Raw genomic sequence first — 24,861 nt, forward strand, 5'->3', positions numbered from 1 at the left:
AGGAAAAAAGCTGAATATGCTGAAAAAAGCTGAGATGTCTCATATTTCCTGACCTCTCTAGAAATATTCAATGTCTCATGACATTTTTTTTCCTGCACTACTGAGAAGATTGACCTGTAGGTGTTAGTCACACGCAACTTCTGTTCTTCTAACTTCTTTAAACATAGCTTCCTGCTGCCCTCTACCACAGAATCAATATCCCTAAGTTAACCTAAATCAACCAAAGTACTTTTCACTAATTATTTTCTGTTATCATCAGTCCATCAAAACCTTACTTTTCTAACCCTAACAAAGTCTAACCAAGCAAGACAGCAGCCAAGAGCTCCGTATGAAAATCAGAGCTAGAACAACAGACTGCTGCAGTGGGATTTCAATCCATTACATCTTACTTAAAATCATATTGTACTGTCCCTATCCAATGTCAAATTGCATTAAGAAAAAGTATCCCAAAACAGTGCATGTTACTCTATCCTGTGAGGTACTTGTAACTTTTATGTCCCTTAGCTTCCCCCAGATCAAAATAAAAGTTTTCCATCCAGTACTCACTCCTACATGTTTGGTTTTGCCACCATCTCCCACTCGTTAGCTACTTCCTTGTCGAGTTTTTGCCTGCTTCACTTCCCTGTTCTTCCTCAGGAGACAGGCTTCTACCCCCACAGATATAACACAGAAATATACTGATATACATATATACATACATAGGAATATATATGTATATACATACCTACGTCCAGATCAGGATTTTGGAGATGAGTACCTAGGACTGGTTAGTGATCACATCTAGATTTCTACTGCGGATTGGGTTTTATATGTTTTAATGCACAGTAGCTGGCAAGTTGAAAAGAGTCTTTAATTCAGCCAATAAAGACAAGGATTCTGCCAGAATCATAGAATGACCTATCGAGATTATATCTATCTATCTAAATTGATCTTGATTTTAAAGCACTCCCTTTGAATTCCACCTCACCACAGTACACAAATGCACACATCTCAGGAGGGGTGACACAGTGCTACCCAATTTCCCTCTGCCTGCATTATGCTATAAGAGGAGTTTTTCTCCATCATTAGGTGATCAATGGAACTGCCCACTACATATAACAAGAACCTGTTACCTGTGGGATGAGCAACATACAGAAAAGCAAAGCATTACACTTAGCACTCTTAGAACTGGCTGCCATCATCTTTCTCTCTAAAAGGAGGGTGCAGTTTTGGGCAACAAGTCTCTCCCATCAAGCATTGCAACAGCTTCATACGCACAACGGCTCTTGCAGCAGTGCAGCCTCAAAGGAATGATGCTAATACAAATGCATAATCCCATTTTATTGCAAAGCAAACAGTTTTGTTTGTAAGGCACAAAGTAAGAAATAAATCACAAAAAGTTGATGGAAACAAAACAGCTGTGACACAAACCAAACTATGATAAATAGCCTCAAACACGAGATGGAAGCAGCATTTCTTTAATGTGTGGTCATTATGAAACTCATTCTTCCAATATCAGTAGCATACAAATGGGAAGAAAATGGAAATAAAACCCTTTCCTCCTTTTTTTTTTTTTTTTTTTTTTTTTTTAATAAATATAAAGCACCACATGATAACAATGTGAACTAGGTTTTAGGCAACAGGAGAAAATTAAATGAAATTCTTACTTCAGAGGCTCAGGAGGAAGTTTAGTTCCCGAGAGATTAATCTGCATCAAAGCAAGTGAGCTGCTGAAAAACTGTTTGAAGGAGGGAGGGACTTCTTTTCCTTTTCTGTAAGTAAATATATTCATTAAGTAACATCTAAACACTCCTCATTCCAACAGTGAATACTGAATAGTGATAGTTACAGTACTAACATTATAGTAATAAATGAATATTGAATAGTGAACATCCTATAGTGAATGCAGGCTGTCAAAACTGTAACAACCATTTATGTGTTGTTTAATTTGCTGTACCTTCAACAGCACAGAAGTCAGTGGCTCTCAGTTAACTTAAAAATACAACACTGTCAAAATGTTTATTCAAGAAATAATTCTCACCATTGTACTGCTGCTCAGAAGACATTATTATCTAGTTTCTGCTTGGTGAACTACCAGAAACGATCATTTAAGTCTGACTGATGAGTATACTTAGATTTTACAAGTAAAAGATCAAACAGTACGCTACAAATCACCAACATTGCCTTTTTACCACTAGAAATAACTACTGAACACTGTGGTTGCTTATCCCTAACTAGTTGTCACCTCTGACAGGTGCTCAAGCCACTGGTTTGAAGGAAAGGGAAACTAAGGTTATTATTTCCTATGCTGCAAGTACTCTACAAAGTCAGTGTTCAGCCTCAAGGACTTTCTGAAGGACTTCTTCCCAGGAAAAGAAGAAAAATAATAAAAAAGTGCATTTTCAACAATCAACAAATAATGAAAAATAAGTACTTTAAAATCAAATTTGAAGAAGAGTTAAGTTAGACTTCAAAGTCTAATATTACAACAAAGAACTATACAAACTGTGCATCAGGATCATAAAAAACTTATTAGACAAGGTAGCTTATATTACAGTTGTCTAGCAAAGAATGGAAAGAAAATAACTTCCTTGGAATAATGATACTTTTTTTGTAGAGACCTTTTATAAAGTCATGCATTTCTTCTTTAAAAGAAACACGCAGCACAAAATCAAAAAAGTATAACACAAAATATAGCAGTTGAGAGAAACAACATTTAAACTGTACCTGTGAGAAAAAAGTGTCCTGGAAAGACTAAGGACAGCTAGATGCTGAAGGCATCCACGAAGGAGGGCTCCACACACCTGATTTAAGGTAAGGAAGATTGATTTTATTAGCTATACAAAGTAGGAAAGTTTCCTTGGTATTTGAATCTACACACGCGCGCGTACACACACAGAGAGAAAAAAAGCATTACCATATCTAGAGCACACTCTGTGTTGGATAAATCCAGATGAACAAGGGCATTTGGCTGGGCCAAAAAATTGTAGAGGCTCTATAATTAATGGAATGAGAAAAAAACATATCAATGTTATTTTTGATATTGTGACACAGATTTCTTTTCAAATGCATTTAGGCTTGTATAAAATTGCACTACAGGTGTGTCTGAAACCTTTCACTCAACCAAAAAAACCTGTTTTAGTTTCAAAGGCTATCATACTTTTTAGGAACAAAAGGAAAAAGAGGTGATCAGACCACATCTACCAAATGCTAAGTGTAAAACTCTTGAGTTACCTTGTAAAGCACTTTCACAGAAAATGATAATTTTGTTAAAAATACCTCACAATACTCAAATTGACATTATATTTTCTAAAAAGGCTAACTGGCTTGAAAGTTTAACACAGCTCCCCTAAGCACGAGGGATGTGAATAGTTTGTATTTGAAGACTACGGCTAATTCTTAATACTGGCAGTGTATAAGAAGTTGAAGGCAGAATACAGAACAAGTAGAAAATAAATCTAATATTGATGACTTTGGTACTACACAGATTACGCTAGTGTTCATAAATCATATTATACTTTGCTTTGTTTATATTTTTAGCCTCTCAGAATGATACAAAAAAAATCAAGAAAAGATGGGATGACATAATTCACAGAAACATGGAACACACAACTCCATCTGAAATCCACCCCAGCTGAGCACATTCAACATTCTGAATTTGTCTTTCTTAAAATTAGGTCATTTAGCTGATATACCTAATAGTGAGAGAAAGGTTCCTACTCAAAAAATCCCCATCCTTTGCCAGAGTTTATTTTAAATGCTAAATAACAGGATTTCTTTACTCCTGTTGAAAAACTGTTCCACAGATTAAGAGATCTCAGTATTAAGAACCTTTTTCTTTGAACCATCTCTCTCCTTCTCTGACAGGCTATGAAAAGACTTACTTTTTGTATTTATGTCCCATAAAATACTGTGGGAAGACATCAGACTTCTTTAACCATTGCCTGTCAGCATCACACTTTCTCTTGTTTTTATATCTTTCTCCTGTTATTTTCTCTTTGAGAATAATTGTGTGTCTTTCTTTACATTAGACAGTGCTTTTGCTACCTTTTAAATCCTCTTGTCCCACTGAAACTTCCATTTTGCATCTGAAAAGACTAGTTCTTGGAATATGTTGATAAACATTAAACTAGTAAAGTTTGTGCAAAACGTCACATGAAAGTAACAGGTGGATAAAGTCCAACAAACTCAAATGATCAGATTAGGTGTCTCCAATTTTGCATATTCTAGATGTCATATCTTCATAATTAGAGAACTCAAAATCTGACAGTTATGATCAAATATGGTTGTGATTGTCAAAAGGCAAATACACACAAATTGAACACTTAATGTGTTTTGTTACACAGAAAACAGCTCCATCTCAGTAGTGACTGATGAACTGAACAACAAAATTTCAGAAGAGATTTTTCAAAGAATTGTGAGTTTCAATAGGAGATGCACAGATTTCTTTATACAGACAAAAAGACTCAAAACCAAAAAACAAATCAAATCTTTCTAAATCAAAGGACTTAAACTGTTTCCAGTCTTCCAGTGAAAATTTTGTAATACATTTATCATTAAAAAGAGGTTTCTTAGTAGTGTTTTGGTCACTTTCAAACAGAACTCAGAGAGCATGAAAAGTCTACTGAAACAAGACCTATTTGTATGAACATATTTATGTGGATCTGTTTAGTTGTGTAGAGCAGTTTAAGTCTCTAAGCACGTGCAGGACAGTAGAGATCAAAATATTGCTTTTTATCCCTACTAGAATTTTACTGAAATAAAGGCAAAAAAAAAAAAAAAAAAAAAAAGAATGTAAATAAAATGGCTTTGCCTTTCTTCTAACAATAAAATTAAAACAGTCACGTGCTTACTGAGAGATCATCTCCACGGAGAGCATTCCCTGAGAGGTCAAGATAGACGAGCGTGTTCGCTATCAGCGAGTTGGCACTCAGTGACTGGGAAAGGCTGTTCACCCCTGCAAAAAAAGGTCAGCGTTCACCTTATCCAGCACCACAGAGAACTAGCAGAGACCTTGCAAAAGCACAATTCCAGTGAACGCAGTCACACATGAATTTTTAATGGCCTACTGTTATCATCACTGTTCTACAGGGGAGGAAGACAGATGACCAGGGAGATACAAGACTTCTCTTTGTCACAGAAGACCTGGTTTAGTTTGGGCTCTCTTCCTCTGATAGAACAGGCCTCAGTGAGCTACACATCCTGAGTCTCAGGAAGAAATCTTTCTGCTATCTCTGCAGTGGCTTTAACTGTGCAACCATATTTTGTAACAGATTTTTAAAACAGATTTCACATAATAATGCTAAGACAATGTCCTCTCACAAACAATAATATTTAGATAAAAGTATCTGTGGAAGATCAAGCCCATTAACAAGTATAATTTGCCAGAACTTCAAAAGCAACTGACAAGGCCTAGAAGTTAAAAATACTTCAATTATGTATTTGCCTGTAATTTCAGAAAAAAATAGTTAGCTAATTAAAGTATCAAGAGATGCATAAAGATGCTCATTTCCTATTGAGAAAAAAATATGTATTTTTTACATTAAAATTAAAAAGCTCACGCTGGGAACAAGTCAGCCAAGTTGCAAAGTTTTTCAGCTTTTCCAAATACAAATTAGGATGTGGATATTACCAGCAAAACTAACTTTCATCTGAGGGCCCTTGTAGCTTATTACAAAGTTCTTCACTTATTGTAGATGACTATCATTGCCTGCATCACTGTGAACTTTAGCAAACAGTGATCTTCTAATAAATGCCTAGGCAAAAGAGTGAAGCTGGCAGGTGTTACAGTGCAATTTCTCAAAGCTCTTGATCAGTGAAAGTGAACTGGCATTCAATGGATGGAACACATGCACTCGTCATTTAAAAACTATTATGAAATGGGTTTACCATTGGAAGAAGCAGCTAGCAAGTCACTGGAAACCAAAACACACCAGGCAGTGCTTTAGTTTTCCAAGCTTACAAATAATAAGAGGGTCTCCTGTGTTAGTAGCACAGCTATTGGCTTTAGGAGATTTTTGATATTCAAAAGAACTGGAGAACAATGATGCCTTTGCCAAGTCTCGAAACATTTCTGTTCACAATAATTTATCTTATAGTGGCACTGTTCAATCTATACATTATCCATAAAGGTAAGCAGCAAGTGAAAACTTTTTGAAACTTTGAAAGATCTAAAAGTCCTATTTAACTACTAGAACTTATCATTCTAGATCCCCTTTAGTAAGTCTTCTCAGTAACATTTATAAGCAACAAGTAGAAGTGAATGCAGTACACTATGAACAGCTCAGCACATGCTACTGAACAACAATTCTGAGAATTCAGAAACTGTGACTGAGCTTGGGGAAGAATACCCATAAAACAATCCATAATGTTAATGCTTGTATCATGTTTAAAATGGGTCAACTACTCAGAATCAGCGACATCACTGAAGTCTTCATCCAAATGATACAAATGAGGGATTTTTTAAATTAGCCTTTAGCTCAGGTTCAGAAAATCCGTCCCTGTCTTTGAATGAGGATACTAAATTTTTCCACTCAACCAGAATTTTCAAATCAATAAACTTTTGTTTGAACTTCACCTACCTCGTTCTATACTTTGACAGTAATCTCACTTTCATTTGCAGACAATCTATCATGCTCTTTTACTGCTCTCAGGAGGCTCAGAGTGTTAATAGCTCTTAGGAACCCTGAGATACAATATTTGAAGAAAGATCAGCTGGGAAGTTGCCACCTGAACTTCACTTCTCAATCTTAGAAACTTATTTTGAATAGAAAGCACTTTTAAAATCAGGTCAAAACCAGTGAGGGATTGCTCAGAATTTCTGAAATCGATAAAGCCAGGCTTCCCCCAGCTATAGAAAAAAAGCTCTCAATATTCCAAGTTCGAAAATAGTCTCCCAAGTTAAAAAGCAATTCAGTACTGCCTTCTCACATTAAAGAAAAACTGGCTAACACAGACAGCTTTGCAGACAAGCAAAGACGCAAAGCTGAAAAATCTTCAGGTACAGAGAGCTATAACAATTCCAAATGTAAGACTCCACTATACTTTTTAAATAGAATTCTGAAAAGCTCCCATCTAACAATATTCATAATGGCATGCTGCTCTTTGGAGAATAGATATTTAAGGGCTGGGGTGGATTATGCCACCTGGACTAGGATTCACATGAGGCCAGTAGTAGAAATGCTGGAATACATTTTCAGCTTTTGTTTAAAGATTATCTTTACAAGGAACGTTAAAAATCTTTCTAACTCTTTTCATAACCTCAAAATTCATTTTTACTGACAATAATTTTGTTGATGAGCTTCATCAAGCTGGCATTTGTTCTGTCTAGAGGCGGATGTGCAGCTAGAATATTCTCTTGACTCAACAATCAAGAGTTGATGAAATCATTCATAGCACATGAAGAAAAGTACAGGGCGAATGAACACACCAGAATTGCAGGACTTTCTGTGAAATTCATGAACATGTATTCTCAAGAGTATATGTAAGGCTAGTCAAGGTTCTTAACCATTTGCTTGATGCTAAAAGTAGAGATTGCAGTGGAAAAAATAAAAATACATTTTTTTTTTTTCCAAAAGCCTTTCTAATGAAAATGATGAGTGAATGAATTCGCTCTAGGGCTTACTGTCTAGTTAAACATTATTAGAGCTACACAGCTCACTAAAAACAACATCAAAAAACCCTTCTCCACACTCATATTCCCCCAGGCCAATTCCTAAAGCTCAGGAGAACACAGAATCCTCACAGAGCAATAATTAAAAGCATAAAAGAGCATGGATTACATCTGTTATCCTAGGTTATAATGTCCTTCATTGACTGCACTTCAGTCACCTTTTCCAGGTCAATGTCACCTGAAAAAATACTGTGATAACACTTTTTTTTTTTTTAACACTATTCTGTAGAATCTGGTTTGGCCCATTCTGTTGAAGAGATTACTGGGTCTACAATATGTCAATCAATGAAAAAATATGAATGAAAATATGTCATCAATGAAAAAACTGAAAGTTTCATATGTATGTTTCAGTATTATGTCAAAAATATGCATCTATTTCAATTACTACATTGAGTCAGAAGTGTGCAAATTGTAAAACAAAGCAGTGTCAACTCAGGGCAAAACAATTAACAGCTTTTGTTGTAACACTTGATTTCATGAAGTAGTCAAGTGAAATAAATGCATGAAAAACATTTGAGCAGTTTTCCAAAAGCTATTTAGAAAATTCCCCACACATTTTTGCCTCAGATATTTTTTGAAGCATAAATAAAATGTAACATTTATTGCAATTTTAAATTAAATTTTACTTTATGTTAAAGGTTCCAGCTCACACATGGGACAAGTAAGAGGTTTATAAAATTGGATGGGGTACAGAACCCAAATAGTAAACTCAGGGTTGTAAAAAAAAGCAGCTGCACTGTTTAAAATACACATATGAATCAGTAACAGAATGGACTACTTTATAACCTCGTAACAGAAGGTATTATTAAGATGAAAGCCCGAAACTTTTACAACAGGAAAATATGCGTATTTATAGAGCATACCTTTAGGTGACAAGGAGGTTTTAGATAAATTTAAATGTTTCAGTCCCTTTGGAAGTTTGGCGAACTGGATGCTTAGAGATGATACACCTGTTGGGGAGCAAAGAGAAAGTGGAAGTTCTCAGGAAGTCAGTTCAACCATGTGGTCCCAGCTTTTCCAAGCCCTTCCAAGCATCTAAGTAAACTCTGTGAGGCACACGCACATCTGAGAGAGGGTCGAAGGGAATTTATTACACATGTCCAACAGTCAGCATGTGGGACATTCTGAAAGATTTATGCTTCAATCAGAAAAAATACATAAGTAAATAAAAACCACCCAACAGCAGCAGTTCACATGAAACTTCAAAAGCTTTGTCTTGAAAGGAAGACTATTAGCCAATGTTGGCCTCTCTTTTGCAACTAAACCCCTTCTTTATTAAATACAGGAATACAGATGTTGTTCAAAAAAACACAGATACGCATCAGTGAGCTGAAATATTTCTGTGGAAGAGCATCCAATTCACATAAAAGAAACAACAGTACAGGTACAGACTTGCCCTGCAAACCTGAAACCTGCACTGAGTTATAGTGGCCACTTATCTCACTTCATTACAGCAGCCTGTAGGCTACCAGCTAGTACACAGACTTGGAAATGCTTGAATTGTTTGGGATTCCAAACAGTAAAAATGTATTAGGATGCTGACTACCTCAGCACAAATCCAACAAAAGTAAACAATATTCTTTTCATTTAAGTGCTTTCTCAGTATATCCAAGTTCCACACTCAATAAATTTAATTCCCCATTTAAGAAGAGGACTGAAATATGATTAAGAGGGCACATCCTAAATAACGATTGAACCAGCTTATGAAATATTTATTATAGGAATAAATCAGCATAGAAAGTCAGATCTTAACCTGAGCATGAAAAATAATCCTCTATGGAAAACTGCTTAGCAAGAAAAAGGGAGACATGAGCAACATCTTTTTCTTGCTCCAAAACACAAATAAAAAAGCTGATACTCTTCTCCACATAAGCGGACACCAAAGAGTCCAGTATTGTGACACATACATGTGTGTACTCTGCTTCTATCATGGTTTACTGTCATTAATAATGGAAGACCAGCTACATTACAGATGTAAAAGTTGCAGGAGTTTTTTTAACCCTTTGTGTAAAAGCCTGTTGTACAGGCTGGTCAGAGTTGCAACTTCCACACAGTTTAAAACAACATGCTGTGTATTATTTATACTGCCAAAATATTGGATCAATGATGCTTTGCCATCATTTACTGTAAATCATAATGGTAAAAATGTCTTCAACCTTCTGCAAGAATGCATCAAGTCATGCCAACCGTATTTTCATTCCTAGATCCTCTACTTAAAAAACTAAAAACTTTCCATCTCCTCTGAAAAAGGATCAGTCTTTCATAAGATGGCCTCAATTTAAATTCTGTGCATGGCCGTTCATCGTTGTTGAGCTGGCTTAGTCACAATACATACTTTCAAACTCAAGGTAGAGTTCTGCTGGCAAAAGAAAAATGAGTACAAAGAGAATCGCTAAGGACACCACCAGCGTAATTTTTGTTGTGAAGTATTTTGGGTAAGAGGTGCAGCAAATAATTTCACCTCTCCATCTTTCCATTTAGCCAACATTTATCACTCCAACCAAGCCGAATAATTTTAACATCTTCCTAGCACTGGAGAAGAAATACCCACTGTTTTAAGATAGGGGAATCAGACACAGAAAAGCAAAAGTACTTTTGATAACTCAGACACTCTCTTTTTGCTGATCTTGCAACAGAGCTGAGCTCTAATAGCAGAAGTAAACTACACTGCATCCAGGCACACAGATTTGATTTTGAGTATTTCCAAACTTGAGCTTATTTGGTTTGCACTACTTTTCAGAAAATAAGAAACGAGATTCTGATGCCAGTGAAGCCAAAAGCAAAGCTTCCATCACAACAGCATGCCTAGATTTTAAAACCAAAATTAATAGCAAATTTTCCACGTGTTAGAATCACAAATACTGATAGTACCATTAAGAGTTGCCAATCACAATTAAGAGGCTGATCTCAGTGCAAAATCATATCATGTAAACACATTAATATTTCAACTGAAGCCAGGCCCTGTGTGTCAGCTAAAAAGAACACTCTTCTCATGTCATTGGACTACGGACAGCTGCATTAATATAAGAGTACAATGCTTATGCTTTTCGATACTCAATAGTACATAACAGCTTATTGGTCCAAGCAATAGACAAGGATAGGTTCTTTCCCATTATTCGCACCATCCTGTATTGTTCCCCTTAGAATTGCAGTATAATCTGGTTTCACTCCTAGTTCCTGGAAAGGCGATGTGTTAAGTGATACTTTCCAAACCGTGTACATTAACATGAACCTCCATTATGCCAGCTTTTACCTGAGGAAAGCTTGCTGCCTCTTCAGTTTAATGAAGTCAAATTTAACTTTCACTCAGTGGATATCAGATCACAGAAAAGGTAAATCCTTCTTTAAAATATTTGCATATTGCAATTATAGTTAATTTCTTTTCAAGCACTCGTATAACTTAGCTGATTGTCTAACAAAAAGGTCAAACTTTAAATGCATATGAGAGAAGACACTGAGATAATGATAAACCTCTACAGATTTCTCCAATTAGTATCATCTGCATTACCTTTTTTTTACATCTTGCATGTAGCTATTCTAAAAGGGCTTGAAAGCCTTCATTGCAAAGTTAGTACTCACACCAATATACTTAAAATAAAAAAAACAAAACCTTGTATGATTTTAAAAAGAGTTATCTTTTAAAAAGCTTTTCATAAAGTGCAATCTAAATACACTTCAAAAGTAGATTCAACAATGTGACAGCCATTTTTTCAACTTAAAACAGAAAATTCTGAATAATGCAGATAGGCCTATGACACACACAATGCTGTACTACTACTGTACTACTACTACTACTGCACTAGTAATAACGCTGTACAGCAAAACATTGGCTTTCACAAAAGAGTTTTAAGGAACGACACATAGGGTAGTCAGAAGAATACAGCAATTCATGTGAACAGTTTTAAATGAACAACTATCTAAATAAGTAAAATGTAAGAATGTTTTCAAACTTATTTCGAGCCAAAAGGAGAACAGATACAAAAGAGGAAGAGGAAAATACTCTTTGCATCTTTCTCCCGCCTCAATGAAACGGAGTAAAAGGAGACATACCTACAAAATTCTGTATTAACAGCACTTTGAATCAGGTTGTAAACAAAATGAACAGCTTTTCCATTTTGAATCATGCCAGACAAAAGACAGAAAATCTCCCCTGCATAAACCAAATAAAATAAGAAAAGGTTCACTGCATAAAATTCCTATTTTATTTCCGGCCCAACAGCAGCACAAGGTAGTCTGATCCCAAGAACACTGTGTGGAATGTATTAAATGAATCAAATGGAAATCTCATGTGGGCAGCACTGAAGGGTCAACACCAGACTGGAAGAATGTAACCTTATTTTAAAAATAAATGCTCCAAGTGAAAAGAGAGTAGACAGGAGAAGGGAATGACTTGACTTGATATGTACTGAAATCACGCCTAGCAGTGCCTAGCTGGAGGAAAGCTAGGTTGTTCAGTTTTGTTTTTCATCTTGCAGAGTCAACAATCCTTAGCTACGTAAGGATGCCAGCTATGCCAGTATTATAGAGCACTGTGAAGAACTAGCAACACTACAGACTACAAAACTGAAAAAGGAACGACTTCAAAACTAGATCTAGCTCTGAGATTATAGCTGAAATAAAATGCAAAACCTCCAGGAAAATACAATTCAAGCAATAAAGTTGTCTTGCACTTCATCTTATATTCATTGTATTGCCTTTATAAATATACACCATTTTCTTTTCTTTCTAGCTCTAAACATCCATTGTGTTCTATCTTCCTTTAGAAGAAATTTCAATGAAAGTGTAATGAAATCTAATGAAATCCATGGATGGTTTAAGACATTTAAATAATTCTCCATAAGCTAATGGAAATGTATAATTCAAAAAGAATAGCAATTCTCAGTCGTTTGTGAGCAACAGACATTCACAATAGCATTACAGACAGAACAATATCTTGTTATTTGGGCAAAGCTGAATGGAGCAGCAGTAATCCCCCTAATACATCTGCAGAAAGAGGAAAACATTCACGTTACAGTACCTCGGTCTTCAAGTGGATTGCTAGCAAGGTTGATTGTATGGAGTCCTGAGTTGGGATTATGGGATAGCGCACTGGCTAGTTTCTGTGCAAAATCTCTGCAAGAAAAGAATACAGAGGGAGAGAGAATTCTGTTATATGCTCTGTCAAAAGCATGTTCAGAGGCTGAAAAGTATCGAGGGATTACTAGACAGAAATAGCCAACTTATACTATTGATTCTTTGTCTTTTTAATCAATGCTTATCTGGCTAATTTGCTGTCTTTCAAAGCAAGTTATATTACTATTTATTTATTCTGTGATTTAAGATACCAAAGAGTGTTCAATCAGAGCTCAAGCTACTTTTGATAAAGATCTCAATGTATAAACTACGGGTTAATTTAAAATAATTTAGAACTCAACCACATCTCCTCCTCATTATGCACAGGTGGGACATATACATTAACTTGCATAGTAGTATCTCCCTCACTCACAAAGCTAAATTCTGACACCACCCCCTAACTTGCAGCAAGTTTCTGTCAACAATCACTCAAACAGATGGGCTTTGCAACATGTCATGGAATCAACACAGCATTAGTATTGTGAACTTGTAAAATAGAAGGAATAACTCTCTCAAAGAACAACAGGACATTGAAAAACTATTCTCTGCTTGCTTCTTTTTACGAGAAGCATCAAGGTTGACCACAGTCCCAGAAATGTGAGCTGAGGGAGATGATTGTGCATTGGGTTGTGTATGCAAATATAATATGTAGATGGAGAGCATGACCTGTTTGTGTTTCAAATCCACTTGAGAGATAAGGGAATGCTGCCCTCTCTGAGCACATTTTGCTGTCACTGCACTACCACTATTCACAGCATTAAGTTTAAAGCTAGCTTGAGTTTTCCTACATGATCACACCACCAGACTCTAGTTGAATCATATTCCACACATCATATCACAAGGCTGTGGGTTCTTACCGGCTCTATGTCAATTTCACAAACTCATCCTTGTACCTACCGGAAATTTGCATTCATGTATTAAGAGACCAAATCTATTGTGCAACTGTGCAGTAGACTATGCTTTCAATGGTTTTACTTTATCTAAGTAAGGAAAAGAGGAAGAAATCAAATAATGTTCCTTGAACTTCCTCCCAGCATCCTTCTTTCTCTGCTCCGAAGTACAGTATCTTACCTCCTGAAGGGCAGTGTTAAGAGAACTACTTGATACATTACTAAAAGAATGGTAATTAACACTGTTCCTTTTCCCTGGGACAGATCCTTTCTATCACAAGAGCTGTCAGCCTGTGTGCTGAGAACCGCAGTGGAGGTAGCAATGTTTTCTGTACTCTGGAAAAGAGCAGAGATCAGATAGGGATAACCTCAATAGCTTTTGGCTGCCTGTTGTTGCAAGGTGTACTCAAGTAGAGATACTCCAGGAAATTTTTGTTTTCCTTTGAAACTCTATATCATATTCTTATCCTGAAGAAGAAAATATTCTTATCCTATAATCGTATTGTGAACATGAACAGTCAACAACTCTGTACTTAAATTTGTGCCACCTGACAGGCCTCAGGATATCCTCCTTTGCTACCTGCTGCTACTCCTGCAGATGACTGCACATCTCCTGTAGGGCATCTTTTTCCAACGCTCTAAATACTGAGGGACATTCAGGCTTGGAGGTAAAGCTTTTAAAAGGTCTGATACAACTACATGTATGGGAGAGGAAGAATATTTCACCAATGGTAAGAATAGCACAGACCAGGAAATCTCAGACAAAAATTCTTCAAGATCAGTCTAGACAACATCTCTGTAAAAGAAAAACAGAGGGCGTGTGTGGGAGGAAATAACGTGATTACATGCAAGGACATTCAGAGCCCATCCAGCAGGGGAAGATGAGCTGCAGAATCTGTCAGTGGCCCTCCTTGTATCATCAGCAGACAGGTCTATTCTCTGTTATCGCAGCCACTGCCCCTGGGACACGGTGGCAGTGGTTATGGCAGATGGCAATAGGGACAGTCTGCCTGCCAGATTTCAGAGTGTTGAAGCACAACAAACAAATCATTTTCACCAGCTCCTGCAAATAGGGCTTTTCAGACTGGAGACTCCGCCTTGCAGTTTGATGGACATGAATCTTCTGATTATTGCATGGTCCTCTATTTCTCTAAAGCAACAAATAGATATAATTCTCTTTTCAAACTCATTTGTTCAGAACACCTTAAACTATTCTCCATTCACTGAAATCTGGATATCACCTCTCAGCATCCTAACACTCATCAAAACATTTATATCCTTTTTTTCCCCCATCCAACACATCCAAAATAATCCAGACTGCATCTTTTAAGTCTGTTAAAGAAACAGCAACGGGCATAAAATTCTCAAGAACACCTAAACTGGCAGAAATCTTATTAGACAGGGGGCTTTGCTTGACAGCACACTTTTCCCCAACAGCAAGTCTATGTTTCCCTAGGTCCTGCGTCCTTACTACAGCTGCTACTGTATGATAGCCTGCAGTTCCATCAGCTGGAAGGATGACAACTGTTTACAGAGCTATATCCCATACCAAATAACAGAAACAAATGGCTGGAGGTAGAAAAGAATGGAATCATCTTAAATTGACCCTGCTTACAGGAGAAAATAGGCTCAGGTGTCTCCGGAAGCATTGTTCTTAGTAGCTCTATCTCAACAACTGATCTGGTGTGTCTTGGTAGCTCTTTCTCAACACTTGTCTGGCAGTCTGTCACAAGTCATTAAAAGTGACTGGTCTATAAGCTGTGCAAAGATGCCCAGTAACAATAGGATTTCCTCCTAGCAAGCAGATATGATAACTGGCAAAATTGACAAATGTATCCTTGACAAAAACAGACAGACAGTGCTGAGCACAGCAGATGCACACCAGGGCAAAATGCCAAATACCATGCACGTAGATGGAGGCACAAAAACCAAAGTCATAGGTTGATTATCTGTCAAGTCCTATTAAAACTGAAAACAGATCCGACTGTTAGAAGTCAATGTAGACAGTGTACAAAGGTAGTCAATGTATCTTTTAATATTTGTGATTGACACGGCGTCTCATGGCACAGAGTGCAGGAAAAACAAGATCAAAATCAGTGGTTTATGATTGAATGACAGCTATTAAAGACAATGTGATCGGGAAATTTGGGTGTAATTCCAACCTCCACCACAGTCTTCCTGAGTCAGTTAGGTAGCTTTCTTTTAAACATATTTCAGTGGTAAACCAACTTAAATTAAAAAATAAAAATAATAGAGGAGGCAAAGAAAGCATAGCACATCACTTCCCTGTGCTTATTTCTTTCATTTTTTTCTTCAGTTTAATGCTCAGTTTCTCTGATCTTTCCACTGTTTTATTTATTAGCGCAAAAATTCATTAGCACTAGAGCTTATCTTGTCCACGCGATCTTGGATGCTACTTTAACACTAGAACAAGACACAGATACTTCCATCTGGGCTAGTTCGTACCTTGAGCTTTGCATCTATTTGCTCTGAAGAAAAAAAAATCATGGGCTATAACTCGCTGTACTTAGAATATATGCAAGGACTAAAATTAATCATCTACTTTCTTCTTTAAAAAAAAGTTAATAACATAGTAGTATTACTACATTACTACACCACCACAAATGCAATACACAAAAAGAAAAAAAGAAGCTGTACCTGTTATCCAAGATGGAATACTATGTGTTTTAACAAAATCCCCATCACTTTTGTTCATAATTCTATTGGTAACACTACTCGGAGAGGAATTGCGTGTGTTAATTTAGGGTTTATGCACTTAACCAATTCATTTTTCTTCACTTAGCCCAATTCTCCAAGCAGAATCTAACAAACACCAGTCTACAAGGATTTTCTGGATTATGAGGAATCTCTGAGAAACTTGATGACAGGCTCGTGGCTAGCAGCTCCTCAGAACAAACTAGACATTAAGCGTGAGTTTCTCTAGCACTCCAGCTAATACATACATCACATATCTTTTTTTTTTTTTTTTTTTGCTAGGAGTAAGCAGTAACTAATGCAATATTTTGAAGAAATTACTTACGTTCTAAGCCCAGCATTCTCTAATACCAGTTCTTCCAATCGATTGGACCTACTCACTACTCGCAGAATCTGCTCACAGACATCAGTGGACTGCCACAGAAAAGACAGAACAGTGTTAAAGAACATATGGTTGTTTAGTTATAAGGTGTACATCATAACAGGATCCAGGCCACGAACCGCTTCTTCTCTTACTTATATAATAACTAAGAATACCAGGAACATCCCAGGGAGTGTCAGATGACAACATCTGGAAAAGACTTAGAGAGACAAGAGGTAGACTAAAAGCAAGTAATTTATGAAACTGGCTACCTAGTCATAAGGGCAGAATTAGTCTAATAATAGTATAATACATTAAAAAAAAAAAACCGAAAACCCAAAACTGCAGACCCTATGCACGGAAAAACACACAATTTTTAAAGAACTCTTCTGTTGTAGTAGGCGCATTGACGGGGATATGTGCTGTATGGGATAGGCCTCTCCCTAAGCATGGTGAAAGGGTGCTGTTGTGCTAAGACGGACTGTCCTTGCGAACGAGTAAACAAGATAAGGGGAAGAAGGCAAAGGAATGATGAAACAATAGGAGCCAATAAGGAATTGGAGTAAGGGGCAAAGATCCAGTACGGACGAATCAGGATAGGACACGATTGCTCAAGTAGGGTATATAAGCTGTGTATATTAGTGAATAAATGCCATTTTGCTACATCCCCATATTGGTGTCTGTGTTGCTATGGCCCTAGTGAGCTCTGATCGCTAGCCCATGACGGTGCGGCTTGGGACTACAGTGGTTGCTGGAGGTAACACTCTTCTTCATGTAGATACTAATCCCTCAGAAGAAAATAGCAGCTAATGGAATGGAGAATAAAACCTAACAAGAAATGTCAGCTAAACACAGAGAAAGATGTTATAAGGCAAAGAAGAGGAAAAAAAAAAAAAAAAATCAAGAGTAAGAGCAATTTAGCTGCAGGTCCAAAGACTGCTCAGCGACTGATGCTTAAGGGTGAGTAAATTTCAGTAGGAGCTCTCCTGGCCTACACAGAATAAATCACATCTCATGATTGTTACTGCTGCTGGATTCTAGAATTTGCAGAGGCATTTGCAAGTACTATGAACAAAATGTAACAAAACTGTATGCTTGCCATTCTTGGGGATAAAACTTCAACGTTTCAAAGGCCATACAGTGAACTTTGTTCACCTTTTATTCTAATATCTTAGTTTGCTTCTTAATTTGTCTTTTTTTCACAGCATATACCATCCCACATTCATATGAAGTCCAAAGTAGAACTTCAGTCGTGATTGTGAACTGCTGGAACTATTCTATGTAACCCACCCTAAAAATGACAGTTTGGCATTCACACTTGGGATATCTTTATCTCTAACAACGGCCTGGCATTTTCTAGGATTCTTTTACACTAGTTCAAACTCCTAAAAAAGAAAAGAATGCTCTAGCACACATGTGAAAGTCTTATTAATTATTATTCATCCCAGGCTGGATGTGGCTCTGGGCAGCCTGGTCTGGTGGTTGGTGACCCTGCACATAGCAGGGGGGTTGAAACTCGATGATCATTGCGGTCCTTTTCAACCCAGGCCATTCTATGATGATTCCATTCTATGATGATGATTATTAATCCTTTACACAGTAAAGGCGACAATGCTTTCTAAAAATGGAAAGTTCAGCCATCTCTCCAATTCTATCCTCGCCCTCCATATTTTTGTAATTCAGAATATTATCACAGTGCTACTACAGCACCGTGACTGCAAGTGGAAAGTTTCATGCATGTACTGTAAAAACACTACAGATCACGTCTATCAAACACAATGTCAGAGTGCGACTCACCAAGTACAACACATTCAATGGCCTCTGGATACGTCTGACCTCATACTGACCCTCAGCAGAGTCCCTGTGGCATGGATTTACTGTCCAGTGGTTTATATAATCCTGACATTTTTTTTTAATTCAAATTTGCATATATGAAAGATTTTTTATTATTATTATTGATGCACTTTCAAGACTGATAAGGTTTATTTGTTTTCCACATTATAAGCTGTTACAAATTCTCCCTAAAGATCATATTACATTAAAACAAACAAAACATTAAAACCACAGAGAAAGCATTTCTCAAACCACTAATTCTACCTGTAGCTATTAATTGTCAGGTTTGGTAGAAATATTAAAATATATGAAAATATATTACACTTAGGATTACTGATTTTCTCGGCCCTTCCTTCAGTCGTTCAGCTTGTTTAGATTTGCTCCTTTTTTGCTTTTCAAAAAGAATGGTGCTGTGAAAGAAGACTGAGTGGGGAACTTATCGACGCTTATAAATATCTAAAGGGCAGGAGTCAAGTGGATGGATGGGGCCTGGCTCTTCTCAGTGGTGCCCAGCGACAGAGCAAGGGGCAATAGGCACAAACTGGAACGCAGGGGGTTCCATATGAACATGAGGAAAAAAATTCTTTACTGTGAGGCTGACAGAGCATCGGCACAGGCTGCCCAGCCAGGTTGTAGATTCTCCATCCCTGGAGATATTCAAAACCTGCCCGGATGCCTACCTGTGTCACCTGCTGTGGGGAACCTGCTTTGGCAGGGGGTTGGACTATATGATCTCCAGAGGTCCCGTCCAACCCCTACGATTCTGTGATTCTGTGAATAATATCATTGCAACGTGTCACTACGTATTTATTACTTTAAGGGGCTGGCGTCAGACAACCAGGAGAAACTCAAGATGCACTGAAAGTTATGAAACAAGTTTTGCTCTTAATGTGAGAAGAAAATAACCCAGACTCCTCGTATTTTTCTTCCACCTCCAAAAACCAACAGATATTTCTAGCTGCTTTAGTATTTTTCCTGTTTAGTCAGCAAGTATTTCTGTGAGCTGGCAACACCTGACAGCCTAGTTTTATGGGCCACCATTATGGCCAAATAAACTTTTCCAAATGTATTTGTGTGAAATTTTGGCAACATCGGCTCACGGCAGTGTTTCTATGGCATGAAAGAACTATCCATCTGTTTATGTTTTCCTCAAACGATTAATGGAAAAACAATTATCAGTTTATAAATAAGACTGCCCAGCTTATTTACCCAAAAACGTTCACCTTGAAAAATGCAATAGTATCAACCAAGACACAGCACAGCCTGGTAAAAGTTGGTATACCATTTCAGTTTATTACTTACTAATTTCAGATCCTTGGAGGACAGCTTTGTAAACCACTGATTATACTCCAGAGCAGCAACTATTGGTATTAAGTCTCTAGAAAAAGAAAAACACTTTTACACACATTTCACAGAACTGTCAGTTTTGGTCATTTGAAACAATCTCTGAAGTGCTCTTCTCTATCTGATTTCCTCTGTTTTTGCAATGCTAATTGACTGCTGTCACCATTACAGAAAGCTCTGCATTCTCAAAGAAAAAAAAGCACCATGAGCAGCTGTGCTTCTTGCCTGTATTTTAATAAAAATGTTTGACTGGCCAACTGACATCTATTCTAGCATGAATTTTTAAACCAGAAATTTGTCTGTGCTGCCATTCCTGCTTTTTCTTCATCCTGTGACATATTTAAGCTTCTTAATCACCTCTAATTATAATTGAGTGTGACGCTAAAAAGCTTTTTGGCAGACTGATGATTTAATATAATCCCATGACTGAATGCTTCTAGAGAACATCTCCTTGTCTCATCTCTATAGTTAAATTCCCCCAGGAAGCAGGAGACCTGCAAAAGGATAATGCAACTTTCAGCGCAAACCATACTTAATTGTAAGAGGGATTTCACAAATGAAATTCTAAATTATTCTCATTTTCTTTATTCCAATCCTCTTAATTTGATCTGCTCTCTGTCTGTTGAGCTCCACCAATAACAGACGCTGGTAAATGCCATGTCTGCACGCTACCCCCAGCAGAATCATTCATCTAGCACAGGCAGATCAGTTATACCCAACAGTTACCTAGAAACCTCCTCAGAATGAAACAAAGAGATGTAGTGTACAGGAAATGTATCTGACTAGCAAAAAATAGAGTTATCTGAACCTCACTTCTGTGGGGAGAAATTTTAAAATACTAGCTTTTATAAGCTCCTACCAACCCTTAGCACTCCATGCAGGACATCTGTAGGTAGGCACGGATCTGCACCAAACACGCAGCACCTTTCTCACATCTTTTCCTTCTTCCCCATCAAGGTAAATTCCAGGCAGGCTGAAGGCTCCACCATCACATCTGTGCAGCAGTGCTCTTTATGCTATGATAGGAACCCCTTAAAGGGACAGATAGCACCATTGGTGCTATTCCTTCAAAGGAAAAGAGTGACAACAAGCAGTGACGACTGGGTGTAGGTGGTTACACTGCCAGGGAGCTGGTGAGCTACCCCAGGTAGTGGCAAGAGCTCAGTACCCTGGGGGCAGGAGGGGGCTCTGCAGGCAGAGAGTGACTGAAGCCATCCTTTTCTCTCCTCTGCTCCCAAAGCCAGGGATGAAAACAGCTGAAGGACCCGGGGATGTTTAGATTTAGTGGGAAAAGCTGCTGCATTTACAAGAAGTTAAAGAGACTGCTACAGCAGGATGAGAATTTTTTAAAATAAATCAAGCCTGCTGATTTGCAAATTCTCATCTTTAAATAGTTTAGTCTTCTGCAGTATCCAAGGCCTGTTTGTTCAAACCTCAGACAAACACAGATACTGACATAGCTGTAATATCAGCAGCTAAAAAAAAACATATCACACACCTCCCTCCCTTCCACCCCACATGCCTGAAGATAGTGGAACATCAGTCTTGTCTGTAATATTCTGTCTGGAAACTTTGGCCTATCAAAGAACAACTTCATTTTACGATCTGATTTTACTGAGGAACTATATAGTTTAAAGTTCAGTTTTTCATTTCATTTCGATTTTTGAAGGTGCTTCTTACCAAGGATGGTCCTTGCAGCACTTAGCTCCACTCCTTGTGTTGCTTTAAGCTTGCCAGCCTCACTGTACTTCTCACTGAGCTTTCCTTTCCAAAATGGTATACCTCTTTTTTCCACTCTATTTCTATTAAATCCTACATATCTCATGAACAGTGATCAGAATCATTTTGCAATACAAAAAGAATTATGCTAATGACCACTTCCAAAAGCAGGGCCTTCTCCTAACTTTCCTTCACCAAGTTATGTTAAGTAGCTCACATTTATTTGTTTGCTTGCTAAACTATCATCTAGAATAAAGTAAGGTTTACAGAATGTAAATCTTTGCCATTTTAAAATGAAAACAGATTCTGTTCTTCTGGAATGCAGAAAATCTCTCCAAGCTTTAACAACATTCAAGCTTTGCCAGTGGCTTCACATTTTTTCAACAATTCTGTCCCCCTGCGTATTTAAGATGACAGGAAATCTAAATGGTGCAAAGAAAAAAAAAACATATCTAACTAATCACACATTACTGACAATGTATTTTCAATGTCCAGATTTTTGAATGCTAAAGCATATCCAAGAGAAGAAAATTGTGCTGCAGAGTTAAACAAGCTCTATTTACTTTGAGGGTTTTTTTGTTTTTTTGTTATACAATTATACGGTTCAAAGCACAATATAACTTCAGATAAAACCTCAGAAGTCATGCTCCCGTGTGGCAAGCCATGTTATGCACTCTAAGTGTCAGACACGCTGGGAATTTAAATTCATCTATAATTCATTCCATCCTATGCTGACCTCTAACAGAAATGCTTTACTAGGGAAAACACAAATTGTTTATTTTTAGCAAAGCATAGCTTGTGGATCCAGTCTTCATCCTACCTCACTTCAGAGCTACTACACAATGTGAAATACATACTTTCAGTAAACTCAAAAATTATGTGGACAAGATATACGAGTTTCTCAAAGTCTAAAACATGGGCATGTTGTTAATTTGAAGCATTCTCACTTTGCTAAGTATCTGACAGAACTCTTGCAATACATTCTTGAATTGATTGGGATCTCAGAACCTAATTTGTATTTCTACTGAATAACATAAGCTTTTGACTTCCTACAAAATTTTATTTTCTGTAAATTTTCAACCTCAAACCTTTTTCCAGCCTCAATACTAAGAAACTGCCACCACAAAATGGATTTTATTGTGTATACACTGTTCTAAAATTGTTTTGAATCTTTGGACTTACATAATCCTGCAACACTTATTAAAGATTCTATTAAAAATAAATTTATTTTCTTGGTGATGTGAGTTTTGCAAGTCATACTTCAATTAAAACATTCACTGAATCAACAAACTCACAATTCCATTTTCCTAAAGCCAACTCTTTTGAAGGAGCTGAGATGAGCTAAATACTTAAAGCACTTCTTCTATTTTTCATTAAAAAGTAGTATTTTCACTCCTAATAACTTGTTTAAACATTTATTTTTTACTGAAGTTGAATATCCCTAAATCACTTTTTCAAAAATGCCCCATGTTCTTCTCAGCCCTTCCAACTTGCAATACATTTAAGTGTTCTTAGTTTCTTATTCCATCACTGCTTGTGATATAAGAACACAGAATGGTTTGGGTTGGAAGGGACCTTAAAGCCCACCTAGGTCCAATCCTTTGCTACAGGCAGGGCTGCCCCCTACCAGCTCAGCTGCCAGGGCCTCATCCAATCCGGTCTTGAGCACCTCCAGGGATGGGGCACCACAGCTTCTCTGGGCAGTCTCTGCCAGTGCCTCACTACCCTCTGCGTGAAAAATTTACTCCTAATATCTAATCTAAACATCTTCTCTTTGAGTTTAAAACCATTCTCCCCATCCTAACATTATGGAACTGTGTAAAAAAGTCAGTCACCCTCCTGTTTATAAACCCCCCTTAAGGCACTGGAAGACCACAATGAAGTCTCCCTGGAGCCTTCTCTTCTTCAAACAGAACTCACTCAACCTTTCTTCACAGGGGAGGTACTCCAGTCCTCTGATCATCTTCGCAGCCCTCTTCTGAACCTGTGCCAATAGCTCCACATCCTTCTTGTGCTGTGGGCTCCAGCACAAATAATCCTTTCCCTGTCTTCTCTCAGCAATTCTTAACTGACCAGGCTTTGGATACAGCTGTCATCCACTACTTGCAGCCCTGTAGTCTTGCTAGAGTTACCTTGGAATAATCCAACACGGGTAGTAACTTCATCATGGAATTACCACGGTGACTGTGAAAGTCACCACAGAAGCTGAGTAAGTATATGAATATTTGTTTGTTTTTTTCTTTATATTTTTGCAAGTTTTACATACTAGCAACCTTACAACTACAAGGAACAATGTGCCAAAATGCTCTCATTTACTTACCTCCAAGTTCAGCCTTTTTGTTATAATATTTTAACATTATACCTCAGACAGATTCTTAATTCTTCCCTTGGGCCTCCTCAAAGAAACAAACACACTGTCTTATTTACAGTTTCTTTAATTTGTCATTTTTCTGGTAAAATGACAGATTTTAATTAAGACTCTCTTCCATTTCTTCTTACTTAAATATCTTCAGATTCAACTTTCTTAGAATCCAGTTTTCTCAGCCAGATAAATCCAGTAAACCAAATACAACACTTAGCTAAGTTTCAGCATCTCAGAGTAAAATTACCCTCAATTAGTTCCTTTCTGGAAGCACACATTTTTGATAGCATCTTTTGTTAGTGGAGAAACTACTGGCTGAGATTCAGCTGAATAACTTAAACCTTCTTCTTACTTGCTAAAAAAGTAATTTCCTTTAGCATATACACTATGAGAAAGATTCTGTAAAAGCAAAGGCTGCCTAATTTCCTTTTTTGCTTTGCATGCCAGATGTAGTTGCCTGTATTCTCTGCTGAATTTGAGCACTTATATCCGCCATCACAGGAAAAAAAATAATCATAATAACTATCTGCTAACTTTTTGGAGTGCTTCCAATGGAAAGATATATTTATCTTCAAAACAAAATGTGCTCTTCGTGGGGCTTTTGTGCAAAAACAGCATCTTTGTTCTGAAAACTATAAACGCTATAGATGGTCATTTCAGATGTCCAGATATTTAAGGGACAGCTTCTGTGAGACTATCCCCCTTCAGCAAGGGCAGGCAAAATCTACTGGAAGGACAATTTAAGGGACAAGAAAAGTTTGCTGAGTATTAGCATGATTATAACGCTTTATTTACCTGTGGTCAAGATGGCTGAAGTCTTGCAAATTCAACTCTCTGGTATCTTGTGTCAGATAAATTGTATCAACATCCTGTT

The 24,861-nt window shown here is 37.3% G+C and overlaps 1 protein-coding gene across 1 annotated transcript in view; it reads right to left on the reverse strand.

The window, feature by feature from the left end:
* The window catches only part of CARMIL1 (capping protein regulator and myosin 1 linker 1), a 174,210-nt gene that overhangs the window by 71,531 nt on the left and 77,818 nt on the right, over positions 1-24,861 (reverse strand). Inside the window, exons 8-16 of the mRNA NM_001397969.1 lie at positions 24,783-24,856; positions 19,865-19,940; positions 16,694-16,782; positions 12,669-12,763; positions 8,515-8,601; positions 4,833-4,936; positions 2,897-2,974; positions 2,707-2,783; positions 1,647-1,751 (exon numbers count right to left, since the gene is read on the reverse strand). Of these exons, the coding sequence (NP_001384898.1) occupies positions 1,647-1,751; positions 2,707-2,783; positions 2,897-2,974; positions 4,833-4,936; positions 8,515-8,601; positions 12,669-12,763; positions 16,694-16,782; positions 19,865-19,940; positions 24,783-24,856 (785 nt within the window). The remainder of the gene's footprint in view (positions 1-1,646; positions 1,752-2,706; positions 2,784-2,896; positions 2,975-4,832; positions 4,937-8,514; positions 8,602-12,668; positions 12,764-16,693; positions 16,783-19,864; positions 19,941-24,782; positions 24,857-24,861) is intronic.

Source organism: Gallus gallus, chromosome 2 (genome assembly GCF_016699485.2).
Source record: "Gallus gallus isolate bGalGal1 chromosome 2, bGalGal1.mat.broiler.GRCg7b, whole genome shotgun sequence".
Classification (NCBI taxonomy): Eukaryota; Metazoa; Chordata; class Aves; order Galliformes; family Phasianidae; genus Gallus; species Gallus gallus.